Source organism: Danio rerio, chromosome 11 (genome assembly GCF_049306965.1).
Source record: "Danio rerio strain Tuebingen ecotype United States chromosome 11, GRCz12tu, whole genome shotgun sequence".
NCBI classification, from domain to species: Eukaryota; Metazoa; Chordata; class Actinopteri; order Cypriniformes; family Danionidae; genus Danio; species Danio rerio.
The window spans coordinates 24,139,194-24,154,567 of NC_133186.1; the positions used below are offsets into that span (position 1 = coordinate 24,139,194).

At 38.3% G+C, this 15,374-nt stretch overlaps 1 protein-coding gene across 12 annotated transcripts in view; it reads left to right on the top strand.

Moving 5' to 3' along the window:
- Positions 1 to 15,374, top strand: part of foxp4 (forkhead box P4) — a 487,998-nt gene that overhangs the window by 426,033 nt on the left and 46,591 nt on the right. For 8 of the 12 annotated variants that reach the window (XM_073915911.1, XM_073915912.1, XM_073915909.1 and 5 more), the window contains 4 exon segments: positions 1,327 to 1,480; positions 7,363 to 7,567; positions 8,818 to 8,913; positions 14,111 to 14,215. In XM_073915911.1, coding sequence (XP_073772012.1) covers positions 1,327 to 1,480; positions 7,363 to 7,567; positions 8,818 to 8,913; positions 14,111 to 14,215 — 560 coding nt within the window. 12 annotated transcript variants of the gene reach the window in all.

The window sequence follows — 15,374 nt, forward strand, 5'->3', positions numbered from 1 at the left end:
AACTTGCCTAGTTAGCCTAATAACATAGTTATATTTCTAAAATGCACTTGAAGCTGATTACTATCTTGCAAAAATAACTAATCAAATATTATTTTCTGTCATTGGGATAAAAACAAAAGAGTTTAGTCATTATAAATTGAACCTATTAGGTTTAAAAAGTTTTTTTTTTAAACAGCACAAAAAAAAAAAAAAAAAAAAATATATATATATATATATATATATATATATATATATATATATATATATATATATATATATATATATATATATATATATATATATATATATATATAAAAATAAATCTAATTCATGGGAAGGATAAAAATTTTGCCTTCAACTGTATAAATGCAGTCATTCATTGTATTTTTGACCCAAAACATTTGAACAGTAGTGTAGTCCTTGTCCAAGCTCCCAAAAGGTCATCGGTTACCATGTTGGGTGACTTTAAACATCATAAATTACACACATCACCTTTAAAGCACCGCTTTCCAGTCTAATTCTTCACCTTGGCCCTTTTTTCTGTTCCTTTCCACCTTTGGCTAAAGATGTAAAAGCTTTTTCCTCACTCATGTCTTGTTTTTATACAAGTTTAGGGCTAGTCTTGGAGTACACTCTACTTATGTCATAGCTGATAAAACGGTTTGCTCATTTTTCATCTCTTTGTTAAACGTCACCAGGAGTCGGCTGGAAGAAAAAATAAATCTTTTGATAGTTGAGTGATGAGTATCCACACACATTGTGACCTGTTTATGAAACAGAGAAAGAGGGGTTTGGAGTCACGCTTCTCGAGTTTCGCAAAGCATATTTCATGCGTAGTGAAAAAATACCAAGCCTTATCGTAAAATGATAAACATCTGATGTCATATAATCTGGAACTGTTCATAGCATTGCGCGCAGATGTTGTTAGTCACTGTTTATTGCCGTGTTAATTGCTCGCCAACCACATGCTAACAGATTGCTAAACGCAGGAACGAACAAGCATGTTTGCGAGTGTGTCAGTTCTAGACCACATGGACCTGTCACTCACAGATTAATGTGTTATCTCTTAATGCACGAGGCTTCACAATGCACTTCCACACTTTGAACCGAGACCCAGCGTTTTGTTGTCTGCTTGTTGTCTACCGCCACAGGATGTGCTTTGGTGATTGGAGGGGAAAATATCTCTATTCCAGGATATGTCCTATCTAAACATGTCCTGGACGAGGTTGAAGGCTTATAAAAGCCAATGAATGTCTCATCTTTCCCGCCCTCTCCATCCTGCAGTTTTTTCCTTTCGCTTTTCTCATTGTTGTTTAACATGCCACTCTCTCTCTTTCTGGTTCTCAGCAGCAGCAGTTGGGGAATAAACAGCTGGCTTTCCAGCAGCAGTTGATCCAGATGCAACAGCTACAGCAGCAACACATTCTGAATCTACAAAGACAAGGCCTGGTGAACCTACAGCCGGGCCAAGGAGCAGTACCCATTCAGAGCCTGCAGCAAGGTACACAATAAAATCAAACACAGCATTTGTTGAACCAGACTCACGAGTCACAGTTTTACTGCAAAGAAGTAGCTCATTAAAGTGAGTCTGAATACTGGGTATTTGCCATGGATCTGCAGAGGACTGGACACTTTGACAAGTTGCTATCCCATACATGAAGACCATAGGTGCTGCCCAGCCTTATTTTAGTATATTTTTATTATTAAAGTTTTATCAATATTTATTTCTTTATTTTGCATATTGCTGTAACAGCATGTATATTTCTGTTTTTTTAGCTAATTATCTTTATTTAATATATTCATCTTTTTAAATAAATATATTTTTTGAATAGTTTTGAAAGTAGCAATAACCCTGGTGCTTCCAGATTCAATAATATTATTAATAATAATAATAATAATAATAACTTTTAAATCGTATGTTTTTATGTTTTAATTATGATAGTCTATTCAGCTTGAAACATTTAAGTTTGTTTTCAGAATTTGTATCATGAATAAAGAAGCGTTTTGTATTACTAAACGGGCAGAAATTTTAACTTGTTTATACAGTATATAAAAACGTTGAGGAAAGGTGTTTTGATGGAATCAGACAAAATACCCAATAAAATACCTAGATAAAATTCACTATAAAATAATTTACTATTATTTATTATTTTGCATTGCGAGAATTTATTTTAGAGACTTGTGGATACATCAGATTTCCAAGACTAAATAAAAACTTTACAAAAATCTATTTTATTATAGAATTAGCTTGAAAGGTCTTTTAAAGAACATTCCAATAATTGCAGATATAGTAACCAGATGTATTTATACTACACCAAAGCATATCTGCATAGTTTAGTAATAAAAGATGACCAACAAGACAAGTACAATCATTTTATGTACAATTGAAGTCAGAAATATTAGCCCCCTTTTGAATTTAGTTTTTTTTTAATATTTCACAAATTATGTTTAACAGAGCAAGGACATTTTCACAGTATGTCTGATAATATTTTGTCTTCTGGAGAAAGTCCTATTTATTTTTATTTTGGCTAGAATAAAGCTGTTTTAATTTTTGAAACATTTTTTTAAGGTCAAAATTATTATCCACTTTAAGCTAAATTTTTTTTTGATTGCCTACAGAACAAACCATCATTATACAATAACTTGCCTAATTACCCTAACCTGCCTAGTTAACCTAATTCACCTAGTTAAGCCTTTAAATGTCACTTTAAGCTGTATAGAAGTGTCTTGATATCTCGATAAAATATCTAGTAAAATATTATTTAATGTCATCTTGTCAAAGATAAAATAAATCAGTTATTAGAGATGACTTATTAAAACTATTATGTTTAGAAATGTTTTGAAAAACGCTTCTCTATGTTGCACAGAAATTAGAGAAAAAAAATATATATATACAGGGGGGCTAATAATTCAGGGGGCTAATAATTCTGACTTCAATTGTATATCATTAAAAGTGTTCAGTGAAATTATTATCATTTGCTTAGAAACAATAAAGCTTTTCATCTTAATTTAAACTGTAGCAACATGTTAACATCCATCCTTTGAAATCAGGAATAATGGTTGCAAATTGTGGGACATTTATTTGCATATTTATTTATTTATTTCAGCCAGACAGGTTTGTTGCAGATACTGACCCACTCAAATTAACGTACATCTTTCAAGGCAAAAAAAAAAACTCTCTCCCCTAACTTTTTTAGCTGGTCAATACTTCCCACAGACATCTGACATCGTTGAGCCCCAGGGCGAGGTGCTACAGCCACAAGCCTCTCAACCCGGTGGTCTGTCTTTTTCACAGCTCTCCTCTTGTCCTCAACAGCCAGAAAAACACCACAGAACGTCTGATTCGCTCCTTTAGTGATGCCTATTAAAGGAAAGTGGAGCTCTGGAGGAAATGCAGCGTGCTAAATAAATGCAGCATCTGTGTTCGTACCCATAGCCCAAGACCAGATGGCGGTCTCAGGCTGAGGCCAGACCTGCACCCGCCGCCCACTGATTCTTCCTTAGTCAGCCCTCACCACACACATACACACACACACACACACACACACACACACACACACACACACACACACACACACACACACACACGCGTATCGCTCGCTACTACACGCGCAACATTGAATGCTAATAAAGCTGGCTGTAAAATGAATCCCTCATTCTTCTTGCTCCAAAATTTGGCAATCAGCTATCATCTCCATCTATTAGAGCGGGATGGAGTCCCCCCGGAGACTAACTACAGCCATGTACATAGAGCCACATGTGAAGCTTGTTAACTTAATCAGCTCATAAAGAGATAAAAGCAAAGCTTGATTGTTGGTTTTGTGGAAGGCAGTCATTTGGATAATAGGTAAAATATGCCACAAAATTCACTGTGATTTGTGCACAGGTTGGGAGGAAGGGGGGCTAATGTGTGTGCGCACCAGACGTTCTTATCCTACAGAAGGAAATGGAGGTTTTGGATCCTTTCTCAATTAGTTTTTCCATTTTTCCTCGTTTTGTCGAAGGGCCTGACCAGAAATGGGTCTTGACTGCAAACTGGCCACCATCCGCTGAAATTAGACACATCAACTTTTACAGGTTCCACAGCGGTTGTAACATTACGAGTACCTCAACAGGACAGAACAAACAGCGAGCCGACTTCAATTTCCATGCCGAAATCTCTGCCACTCTTGCCGATAGGGCCTCCAAAATGATCCCGGTCTTTTATTAGAGTGCTTGACTCTCATTCTCGCCCATTGCTCTTGACATCTCTGATTATTTCAGTCTTAAGAAAACATAGACTCGTCATCCGGAATCCTGAGTGGCCTTACCACACACACACACACACACACACACACACACACACACAAACACATGCACGGCTGCTTTTAGGAAAAGTAGTCTGCTAAAAGAGAAAAAAAGAAGGGAGAAAGAAGGCAGCGAGGCAGAGGAAGGTTTGCAGATTGATGAAAATAATTTTTCACGACAGCTGTAAACTTTTGGCTTTGGCATCTTACTGGCGTAGACCCCTGCGCCAGTCACCCCCCCTCCCCATTGCTTATGTCATTGTTTCAAGGGGTCTGAAGAACAATAAACTCTGGGCTCTTGGAATCCCTTCAACAAATCCTGCGACAGAGCAGAATCACGGAATTTCCCCACAATCCCTCTCTGAAAAGAAGCCCTCCATTATGACTGGCCAGCCAACCATGCGCATTCTTCTGGCTAGTCATGCTTGGCCGTAGCTGCCGCTGAAAAGGATTTGTTCTCTGATCCATGGGTGGCGCCAACCGTTGTTGTTGTTGTTTTGGTGTTTGTTTGGCGTGTCCAGTCATTCCCTTTGGAAGGCTAGAGTTTCAACCCCTAAGTGACTCACTGCATTAGAAAGACTGCTTGCCGGGATGGCTTTTGTTTTTTTGTAATATTCACTTAACAGTTACAGTAAGTCATTTTAATTCCTGTCCAAAGGGTGCAACCAGATCTGTCGGACTCGGCTTAATGCTTTGTGATCACCATGCCAAACTTTTCTTCAGGTTTTTTTTTTTTTTGTGATGCATGGAGCTAGAGAAGGAAGCAGACACAAGAAACCATAGGGGACTTTTTTGATATTGCCTTGTGAACAGCTTTTTATTGTCTATCTAACTTGTGAATATGAATCATATTTAGATGATATACCAAAAGTGTAATCCAGTCCAAGCTGAGCTGAAACAGTAGCAATTAGTCTGTAAGGTTTTATTGAAATAATAAATATTTGTTCAGTCAGGGCGCATTAAAACTGATTAAAAATTAAGCCAAGAATTTTAGAATGTAAACGATTTCTGGTTAAATAAATAGACATGAAAAGGAAACAAATATTTTTCACCATCTATTCATTAAATACTCCTGAAAAAAAAAAAAAACTTATTTACATTAAAAAGGATTTTTTTTGCAGTAAATGTGTATATTGAAGTGATTTATGAACACTAATATGATAATGAAGACTGGAGAATGCTGAAGACTGATGTTGCAAAATCAGTTTTGCCATTTCTGGAATAAATATTTTTAAAAATGTATTACAACTTAATTAAACTTAAAGATTGGTATACCTGTTTTTACTAAATATTTGACCAAACAAAAGTCTTAGTGAGCTCATGCATTCTTTTTCCAAAAACATGAAATTTAAAGAAGAACTGCAAAAATAATGCCTGTTTCCAAACAGGTTTTCTTAACTCATCTTAGCTCATCTGCAATTGGTCCAACAAACTGGTTACCGTGCCCCAAACTTGCACCATAGATTGAGTCAGTTTTGCTCTGCCAGTCTGCTCAAACTAAGCAATGTTTTATAAACACCACAGTGTTTATGCTTGTCAGAGAAATGAGCCTGCGAATGGTTTACTTACAGTCCTTGCACTTTCAGTAAAGTTTGAACTTGATGCCACACATCAGCTTTAATTCCTTCTAGACCGACTACCAAATTCTAGATGTTACACAATTTCTGGAAAGCCAAGGTTGGCTTCAAAATTTTCTGCGAAGTGTGTGTGAGTGAAAAAGAGAATGTGTGGCCAACCACAGGGGAAACGCCTCACCTGCCCCTGTGTGCGCGACTGTGTGTGTTTGGAAGAAAATGAAATACAAAAACACTTCACTGTAGGTAAACCGCTCCATCTCCACCCTGCGTCCTCCCTTCCACTTCCTATGTTCTGGCTGCTCTTTCACGAAAGTAGAAATTTGCTTTAAAAAAGCCTCCCTGTTCACAGTAACACCACTGCTTCTCCGCACTGGCTTGGTTATTTGCGGAGTTAAAGTACATCCGTGGCCCTTTCTTTGGTGCTCGGTGAGGTTTTCTGTGACTAGTGAACAACAGCCTGTAGCTGCAAGTGTGGCCATACATCATTTCCCTGGCCCCAGGCCTGCTGGGAAGGGAGGGAGGAGGGGGAAGGGGGATGAAGAGAGCCAGGCCAGGCGAGGAGTTTTGTTTTGGCGGGGTTCGGGACAAGAATGCTGGCGGACCAGACATAATATTTAGATTGCTATTAAGTCTTTGCCATGTGAGATAGCATAGCAAGCTGTGGCTTTTCGGGAACAGTGTGCGCCAGACGTGCATGAGCCGCCCCCCCCATTTATTCTCACTTTTTTTTTTTTTTTTTGCACCCTCAAATCTCCTTCCCAACCAAGACCCCATTTGCCTTTCCAGGAGACAAAAAACAATCCTGATTTCAGCAAGTTTGAGGAGAAATAAAAACTGAAAAAAAAAATGCCAAGAGAGCATCTAGCCAAGATTAATACACCCAGTGAGCTGCAGTGCTGGTCGGGACAGTGATAATTACAAATGGAGGTAGCCAGGGGGATTTGCGGAGATGTTGAAAGATAACATAAACACGCTGAAATTAGCCATTTGCTTCCTCCGATTTGGACAGTTCCCTCCTTTTGGTCTCTTGTGAACTGAAGTCCCGTTGGCGCCCCCACCCCACACCTCCCCTTCCCAATGTGAAGTGTGGCGCGGTGTGTGCCTGGTGTGTTTTATGGCTTGCTACACTAATGTCAGTGTACCGCCAGACGTTGAGATCTCTGGGGTGGGATGCGCTGCCAGCTGGCCACCATTCAAAATGCGGTAAGAGGGCTTTGGAGGTGTGATAAGGAAAGTCAAAGGTTTGATGCTTTTTGAAGGAGCTCTAATCTATCAACACTGGGCTTATAGCCTTTAGCACAACAGAAACGAGCAAAAACTGAAAAACAAATCAGTCTACCTAGAGTCAGTTTCATCATATGGCACCTGTTGTTGAGTCGAGGCTTTTTGGTGGAGGTCTTTTTGAGTGTGATTGTATTTTAATGGTAAAAGTGCTATTAATCTACTACAGCCAGTGACATATTGGTTGATTGTTGTATGGTTTATAGTTTGTAATAATCTCTTTTGTTTGTGTGTTTTAGCCATGTGTCCCACTGACCTGCAGCAGTTGTGGAAGGATGTGGCCGGTGTTCAGAGCACAGAGGAGGTCATGAAACACGAGGGCCTCGATCTGACCACCAACAGCTCCAACACTACCTCATACTCGGCCTCCAAGGTCTCACCTCAGATCCCTCATCATCCTTTGCCAAATGGACAAAACTCTGTGCACACTCCAAAGAGAGACAGGTCAGTGGAAAATGCATGAGCATACTTCATTTTCAACCTGATATAGAGGATCGCTTGTGACCCACCGTGTGTTTGATTATCCTCTCAATCTGTATTCACCTGCTTTCTTTTGCTCAGTCGACCAGTTATCAATCGTTCTGCTTCTCAGTTCTAAGAGCACATTTGCACACATATTGACAAACAGTCATATACTAAAATTCTAATCTTTAGTGATGAGCCAGCACTGGCGATTTAAAAAGTATTTTCAACCAGACAAGGTGGCTAGTGGGGGTGCCATAGCTGAAATCTACCCGGATTTGGCGTGCTGGCAGGTGTTAATGTCAAGCCCTGATTATTATTAATTAATTAATTAATTAATTTTGCAGGTTTTATCCATAAATTTCCATTAAAATCGACTAACTTTGTATAAAAATAATAATTATCATAAATTTCTACCATGATCCACTAAGTCGTCCTTTAACATCCCAAAAACTCCTACTATGCCTGTCTGGCATATTTAGAACAATAGTCATTTAATGGCATATTTAAATTTACTGAGACCACTTATTCTTCTATATAGTTGAACAATTACTGGTCGGAACAGTTTTTTATTTTTATTTTATTTTTTTACAAAAATCACTTTTGTAAAATCAGTTTGATGCAGACATCAATGTACAACATCTCATCTTTGACTCGAGGATAGCTTAAATATAAACAAAAAAGTTGTAATACAACCAAAATGTTCTGTTTAATGGCTAGTAATGGATTAATATTCTACATTTTAAGAAAAAACAGAATAGCGTTGGCAACTATTTAACAAGTTAAAATTGACAATATATAGACAGCAAACAAACAAGTGTTATAGCTATGGTAATATTTTCATCATGTGCATTCACAGTGCCAACCGTTACATGACAGTATTTTATAAACAGATATTTTTTGTCACACACATTCAAGGTCTTTGCTGTCAAGCGCTTTTTGATGATCTGATGTAAAATGCCTGGGTTCATTTGATATTTGGGGCTCGTGTGAGTTCCTCAGAACATAGCATGCCTTCAGCATGACTGACGCCCCTGTGCCAGTTTAATGTGTGTGTGTGTGTGTGTGTGTGTGTGCGTGCGTGCGTGCGTGCGCGTGCGTGTGTGTGTTTGTGTGTGTGGAGTGGGTAAAAATGTAGGTGATCATTTAGCTGAGAGGTGAGCATCTGTGTATAAGAGAGAGAGGAAAGTGGTCCTACTGTGAGGTACTCATACTTTCTTTCCATTTTGAAGAGCAAGACTCTTTGAGTGGATCTCGTCCTTCACCAAGGAGTCCAGTGACGAGCATCTCACGCCTTATTCCAAAGGCACTCCCCTGCAGAGCACTCAGTAAGTAAAACACACACACACACACACATTTTATCCAAGCATCTAAATTGGCGCATATCTTAAAAGGAAAGTTCAACCAAAAAAATGTGTCATTATTTACTCATTTTTTTACTCTTGCTTCACTTGTTCTAAACCTATTTGAGTTTCTTTTTTTCTGTTGAACATGAAAGTACATATCCTGAAAAATGTGGCAAAGCAGCAGCCATTGACTTTCATAATATGCTTTGTAGGGATGTCCTCAAGTCAGAGTCATTTGATTTTGAGTATCTACCAATACCGAAACCCGATCCGATGCTTCTGTAATATATAAAAAATGAATAAAGAAGAGTGAAGAAACCAATCCAGGATGTTCCTAATTTTTTTGTTTCATTCAACTTCTTTCAACATTTAACAACTCTGTTAACAAACAGAGCACTTCTGTGAGGTAGCTTGAACAGTCAAGTAATAAATAACACGTTAGTGCAACAGTAAATATATTTAAACAATCTAATATAAAAACAACTAGCACCTCAACTTAAAATACCCAGCAGGGATGTAAACAAAAAAAGAAAATAAAAGTATATATATTCGAGTCCTCATCGAGAGGTAACATCCAATTCTAATCAATTCTGAAACCGCGTGATCGAACCCGATTTCTTATCACATGATCGGATCTGGACACCCGTAATGTTTTGTTCCCACCATAGACGTCAATGGCTATGGTTTCCAATGTTCTTCAAAAATATTGTTGTGTTGTTCACCTGGAAAAAAGTAACATCATCAAATATGAAAGTATCTTGCGCATTTTCATGAGAAAACATTTTCTGAAAACAAATTGCACTTTGAAAACAAAGTTTCATATTAAAGTATTTCCCCATGCTTTTATACAAATGGGCAGCCAAAGTTGTTTAGAAATAGTTTTAAACTGTGTCGAGTATTTTGATATTTAACTTTTATATAGAGATAATTTATCAGAGCCAACCCATCCTAAATAATCATATAACTACAGTATACAGTATATCAAATCAATTTTTATTGTCACATCATCAACAGTCCTTCTACTATGATGAGTTCAGTTGCTTAGATGCTGGTTCCAGACAAAATACAGACAGTACAAAATACAGCAACAGTGCAAAAAACAGACAGTGCAAAATAAGACAAACACACACTACACATGTAGGCACAGATAGACAAGTACACAGTCCAAAAAAAAAGGTGTACACATAGTTTGACTGTAGGTGGAAAATTATTGTAGGTAATATTGTTTTAAATAAGGACTGGTATCCACACATAGCATGCATGCATAGTACAAACATACATTATTAGTAATTATTATAACAATAAGCATTTAAAGGCATTTTTATTCATTAATACATCATTAAATAAAAAAATAAAAAAATGCCTTTTTAGACCATTTCAATGTGGTGATGTCATTGGCCCGTGAACATTTCCTGCTTGTTGTCAAACTATTTCATTACTGTAACAAGAGGCAATTCAACCATAACCTAATGTTAAAACACCTATCATAACATTATTTATCAATATGTGGCTCTTTTTAGATTCTCGGAAGCTATAGAAATTAAAAATGTAAAACAGGAAATACGCTGGGACCATTGTTTTTGTTTACATCACTCAAAATGGTCTATCGAATAAAACAAATATTAACGTTTAACCTCTATCTAGTAAGTATAGATAAACTGAGATATAATGAGGTTGTTTTTGAAGATGTTTATTTATGTATCTCAATACCAAAAATGTACATTAGTTTTATTTTTTTAATGACCAATGCGGTTTACTTTGTCTTGCAGTGTGACCTTTTACAGCGGTTTTGTGGATTCGTTTATGTAATATGGCCATTTTTACACTGGTAGGCTGTCCACACTACAGTTAAATAAACCCCCACACACCAGCAACACTAACACACACCGACCCTGTCATGCTACACGGACATGGCTAAACAGAAAGAAAAGCTCGCTCTCCGTCATGTTTTCTTCTAACACGGTTCTCTCTTACTTGGCCTAACACGTTTACACACAAACACACACACACACAACTCAAAAGAGAAGAAAAACTGTGTGGTGAGGCTAATGCATGGCACATGTGGACAGTGTGGTTGCCAGTAGTTTGTAATGTCTAGCGCTAGAGCAGCTTCTGAATTGCGTGGGCCGTCCACTGCCAGCACATCTGATGAAGAGGAGGGAGGACGTGTGTGTGTGTGTGTGTGTGTGTGTGTGTGTGTGTGTGTGTGTGTGTGTGTGTGTGCATGCCGCTTCAGGAGGGCCTCATCTGTGAGCAAGCTGCTTTATATTAAGCAAGTACTCTGATGTGGAATTGGGAAGAGTTCCCCAGACCTTCAACCGCCACAAGCCGTGCTCCCCCTTCCCAACTTCAGCCCCCTGCCCATGCTTAGCAGCAGTCAGACACATGACGAAGGATTCTGTGGTTCCTGCCTTCACAAAAAAAACCCAAGCTACATGCTAGTCCGTGGCAGCCGGCCAGACCCGAAATGAAAAATTGCTGGATGAGACTGCTGGCGGGGGTTCGAGGCTGATCCGTTATGGGTCTCTACAGAAGCCGGGCCAGAGAGACCCAATCCAGACTTCTAGGCCACAGTGCACACAGTAGTGGCTGTATCTCAAACGAAACAGAACTGTAGCACTTATCCCCAGGCCCCACCAGCAGGCCTTGTCAGCACATCAACAACCACCTTATCCTCACTCTCGCAGTTACGCAAAAACATCTGAAGATCATCCACGTTAGTTTGTAATTAGATGGTGGCATGTTGTTTCTGGCCGCATCTGAGGACATTTGAACCTGCATCCTAGCGTGAGATGCTAATACAATGTTACGCACTTAATATTGGCAGCCCGTCCATCACAATTATGGAAGACCTTTTGGTTTTTACATTTACCAGGTCCTTTCGAACTGCATTTGTTCAAAGCTTCCTGAAGGACTGTCTCAAAGCTATCGGCTTTCCCAGACACGGAGCGTCTGAGAGCGTTTCCATTGCTTCATTTCTTTGTATTAGTCGCATATGTGTGAGACTACCTCAAAATTGCTATAACATATCAACCCCAATAGGCTTTTTTATTAAGCAAGCAGGCGTTTCAATGTTTTTAAAGATTAAGTGTGTCATTTTTACCTCAGAAAATACAGTAAAAAGTTTTCCTGAACACTCCTGCCACTTACATCAGGGGTGTCCAATCCTGTTCCTGGAAGGCCGCTGTCCTGCAGAGCTCCAATCCCAAATAAACAACCATGGACCAGTCAGTCGTTGTTTTCAGACTGACTAGAATAGGTGAAATAGGTAGAATTGAGGTGCCAAAGTCAGTCCTGAAGAGTGGCAACCATATTCAAACATATGTGAACAAATTAATCGAGGTCTAAGGATTATTGGAAAGCCTGGACCAAACTTGGGCCCTGTGGACTTTGAACATCCAGGTGTGTAGAAGTTGCTCCACGAGCAGAATTGGACACCCCTTCATGTCACAGCTCAGGACAACGTAATCATTAGAGCTTTTTAATAAAACTGCACTTATCCCCTGGATTATCATTATTCTAAACACTACCTTTTAATTTAGAAGTGTCATTAGCTTGGCTTTTACACAAGGTTATAAAACCTTGCACCAATCTGGCACTGTTTGGCACCCTGCTTGGTGGTGCCAAACATGTGTCTCATTTTCACGTTCAGTCATGAAAACGCAACACTTTGGAAATAAACAGCCCCCCTTTATTTTGGCACTTGAGTGGAAAAATATCAAAGGGTGAAGGCAACCAGGTCATTTTTGAAAAAGATCATAATTGCAGACTGTAACGTAGCTGTCCTTCAATGTTAACCATTTGCAAAGCTGTTAATCAAACGAAATGAATGATAAATAAGGGTATCGTCTCTCAAAAAAAAAAATTTGTCATCCTAACACCTGCTGATTCCACATCAACACAATCAAATTAACATATTTGCATAATCCCCATCTCCCTGTGACATAAAATCACTTTGAAATGGGTTTCCAACATAAGATATAGGAAGACAAATCAAAACAGACTTGGCAAGTTGATCAATAAAAGCAGAGTTGGCTTATGGAAGAGTGGAGTTAACAGAGCTTAAGCTCTGAAATTATTAAAACTAACTCTCAAATTCATTACAAAATGACTCTTAACTAATATTCTGAGGAAAAATACTATATTCTATATATACAATATATCTAACATTGGAAACATTAAAACTTTTCGTAGGAGACTCCAACACAATATTACGAATTTTTTAAATAATCTAGTTAAGAAGAGTTTTATCAGTGAACTATGTGACCAAAAATAATAATAATAATAAACATATATAAATAAATCAATAAATAAAACAATTGTTCATTAATCAGAAACTAGGTAAAATGTTCGATTAATTTAGAATTTAGATTTAGATTTTAGGCCAGATAGCCCAGCCATAGGCCTACAGTCGGTGCCACTTTAAAAGGAGCATTACCGCTGCGAGTGGCACTGCCACCGCATTAACATGTGTTTTTAGGTACAACTGAGTTTACCACTTTGCCGCCAGGAGGCACAAAGGGACTGTATGAGAATGGACAGAAAGTACAAACATACATATATACACAAATAATTAGGCTTAAGTATAGAGAGGCGTACAGTGTTTGTTATAAGAGGGTCAATAAATAAGCTTTTTCTTTTTTTTATGTTTTCATTTACAGTTTTCATTTACATTTTCGATGTTGGTTATATTTTACTATCTCATTTTATGTTTTAATTATTGTACATGAATAATAAATGAATAATTTAATAGGCCTAAACAATTATTTATTTAAAGACATTACCAGCAAAACAAAGAAACGATCCGGTGTATGGTCTAAAGGGCTCTGCTACTTATCAAAAACATAAAAATCTTAAAATCGGTGAAAACCTCAGGTGCGCTTACTACTGCCGTGGCGACAGCAAGCACAGCGGCAGAGTGAACATTTTGAAGTGGTGACATGTGTATGCATAATATAAGGATGTTCAGTCCCAGAGCTGTTATGTGAACAGGTTTTACTTAGGGTTTCTACACCATGAAGCATCAACTTGTGAATACCCAGGTTTAATTTTTAACCCTGGGTCATTTATAAGAAGTGTAAATGGTCAAATAAGATAACCTGTTTACCCTCGATTACCTATTTAAAATCTGAAATATACGTGGTTCTAATAAGATCTTTTGTTTTTTGGTCATTCTCAGCTCGACCCACGAGGAACACACAGCCTCTCACCCGCTCTACGGACACGGCGAGTGCAAGTGGCCTGGTTGTGAGGCACTCTGCGAGGACATGGGCCAGTTCATTAAGTGAGTGACAGCTGTCCATCAATTCCTCTCTGCAAGCATGTCATCTGCTACATTCATGTCAAACCTCGTAACTTGCATAAAACCCCCCTGTTGAGCTACAAAGCATTCATCATTGCCCGCTGTGTCCCTCAAAACAAGTCTCTGACTGTTAGTGTTTCCCCCTCGTCAGCGTGCATGTATCCTTTTTTTCGATGAGCTTGCAGATCGCTTGTAAACTAAAGGCCTTCTCTTGCACTGAAGTGTGTGCGGGGATGAGAGGACAGGCAATAAGAAAGCCGACCGACTGACAGCCGTGTTCAGGTGTGATGTTTAAACAGACAAGAGAGGAATGAATTCCACAGGGAGGTGGGGGGTGCAAGGTTATTGCTGAAGAGAGCGTGAGACATTCGCCAGCGCTGTGGGACTGTACTCGTGTATGAAAACGCTTGATAGACAGGTATTTCGCAGTGAGAGGACACAGGCAAAGTAAACTAGAGTGCCCTCTGTGGAGCTACAAGCAAATTTGTAGTATGGTGTGGATTTTAAATGTACATATAGATGTTTTATTATGTCTGTGTTGCTTTTTTTATTTAATAGTTAACACAATGGAACAAATATATCATGCAGCTCAACATAATCATATTCATTTTAATTGATGGTAATGTCTCAGGGGCCGGCTGCACCAGCAGTGCGCAAGTTAAAACGTAGCCTAGTTGTGACTTAGGTACACTCCACACTACTAAATATTTTTTGTTGCACTACTGAACTTAGTTTAAACGTAAAACTACGTTCCAACTAAATATTTACGGTAGCATTCCCCATATAATGGTAGAAAAGAGATGACAGCGAGATTAGTTCACATTGAAGAGCTATCGAGGATACAGAAGAATGATCTCCATCTACTCACAGCCTTAATTTCCTCTCAAATCTCGCATTTTTCAGTTTGTGAATGAAGAGTTTAATTATCTTTTAATAATTAAGTGTTTTTTTGTTAATTCTATTCCTCAATTACAAGAATTTTTCCTCACTGTTTTTCTCTCTTTTATGTGTAGGATATTTTAAAAAATTCAAGTTTAATGTTTTGATAACGTGTATTTTGCATGCATTCAAGGCTCGCGATGCAAGTTTGTGCATCATCTTTAATTAGTGACTGACTGTAGGTACTATAAAAATTTTATTT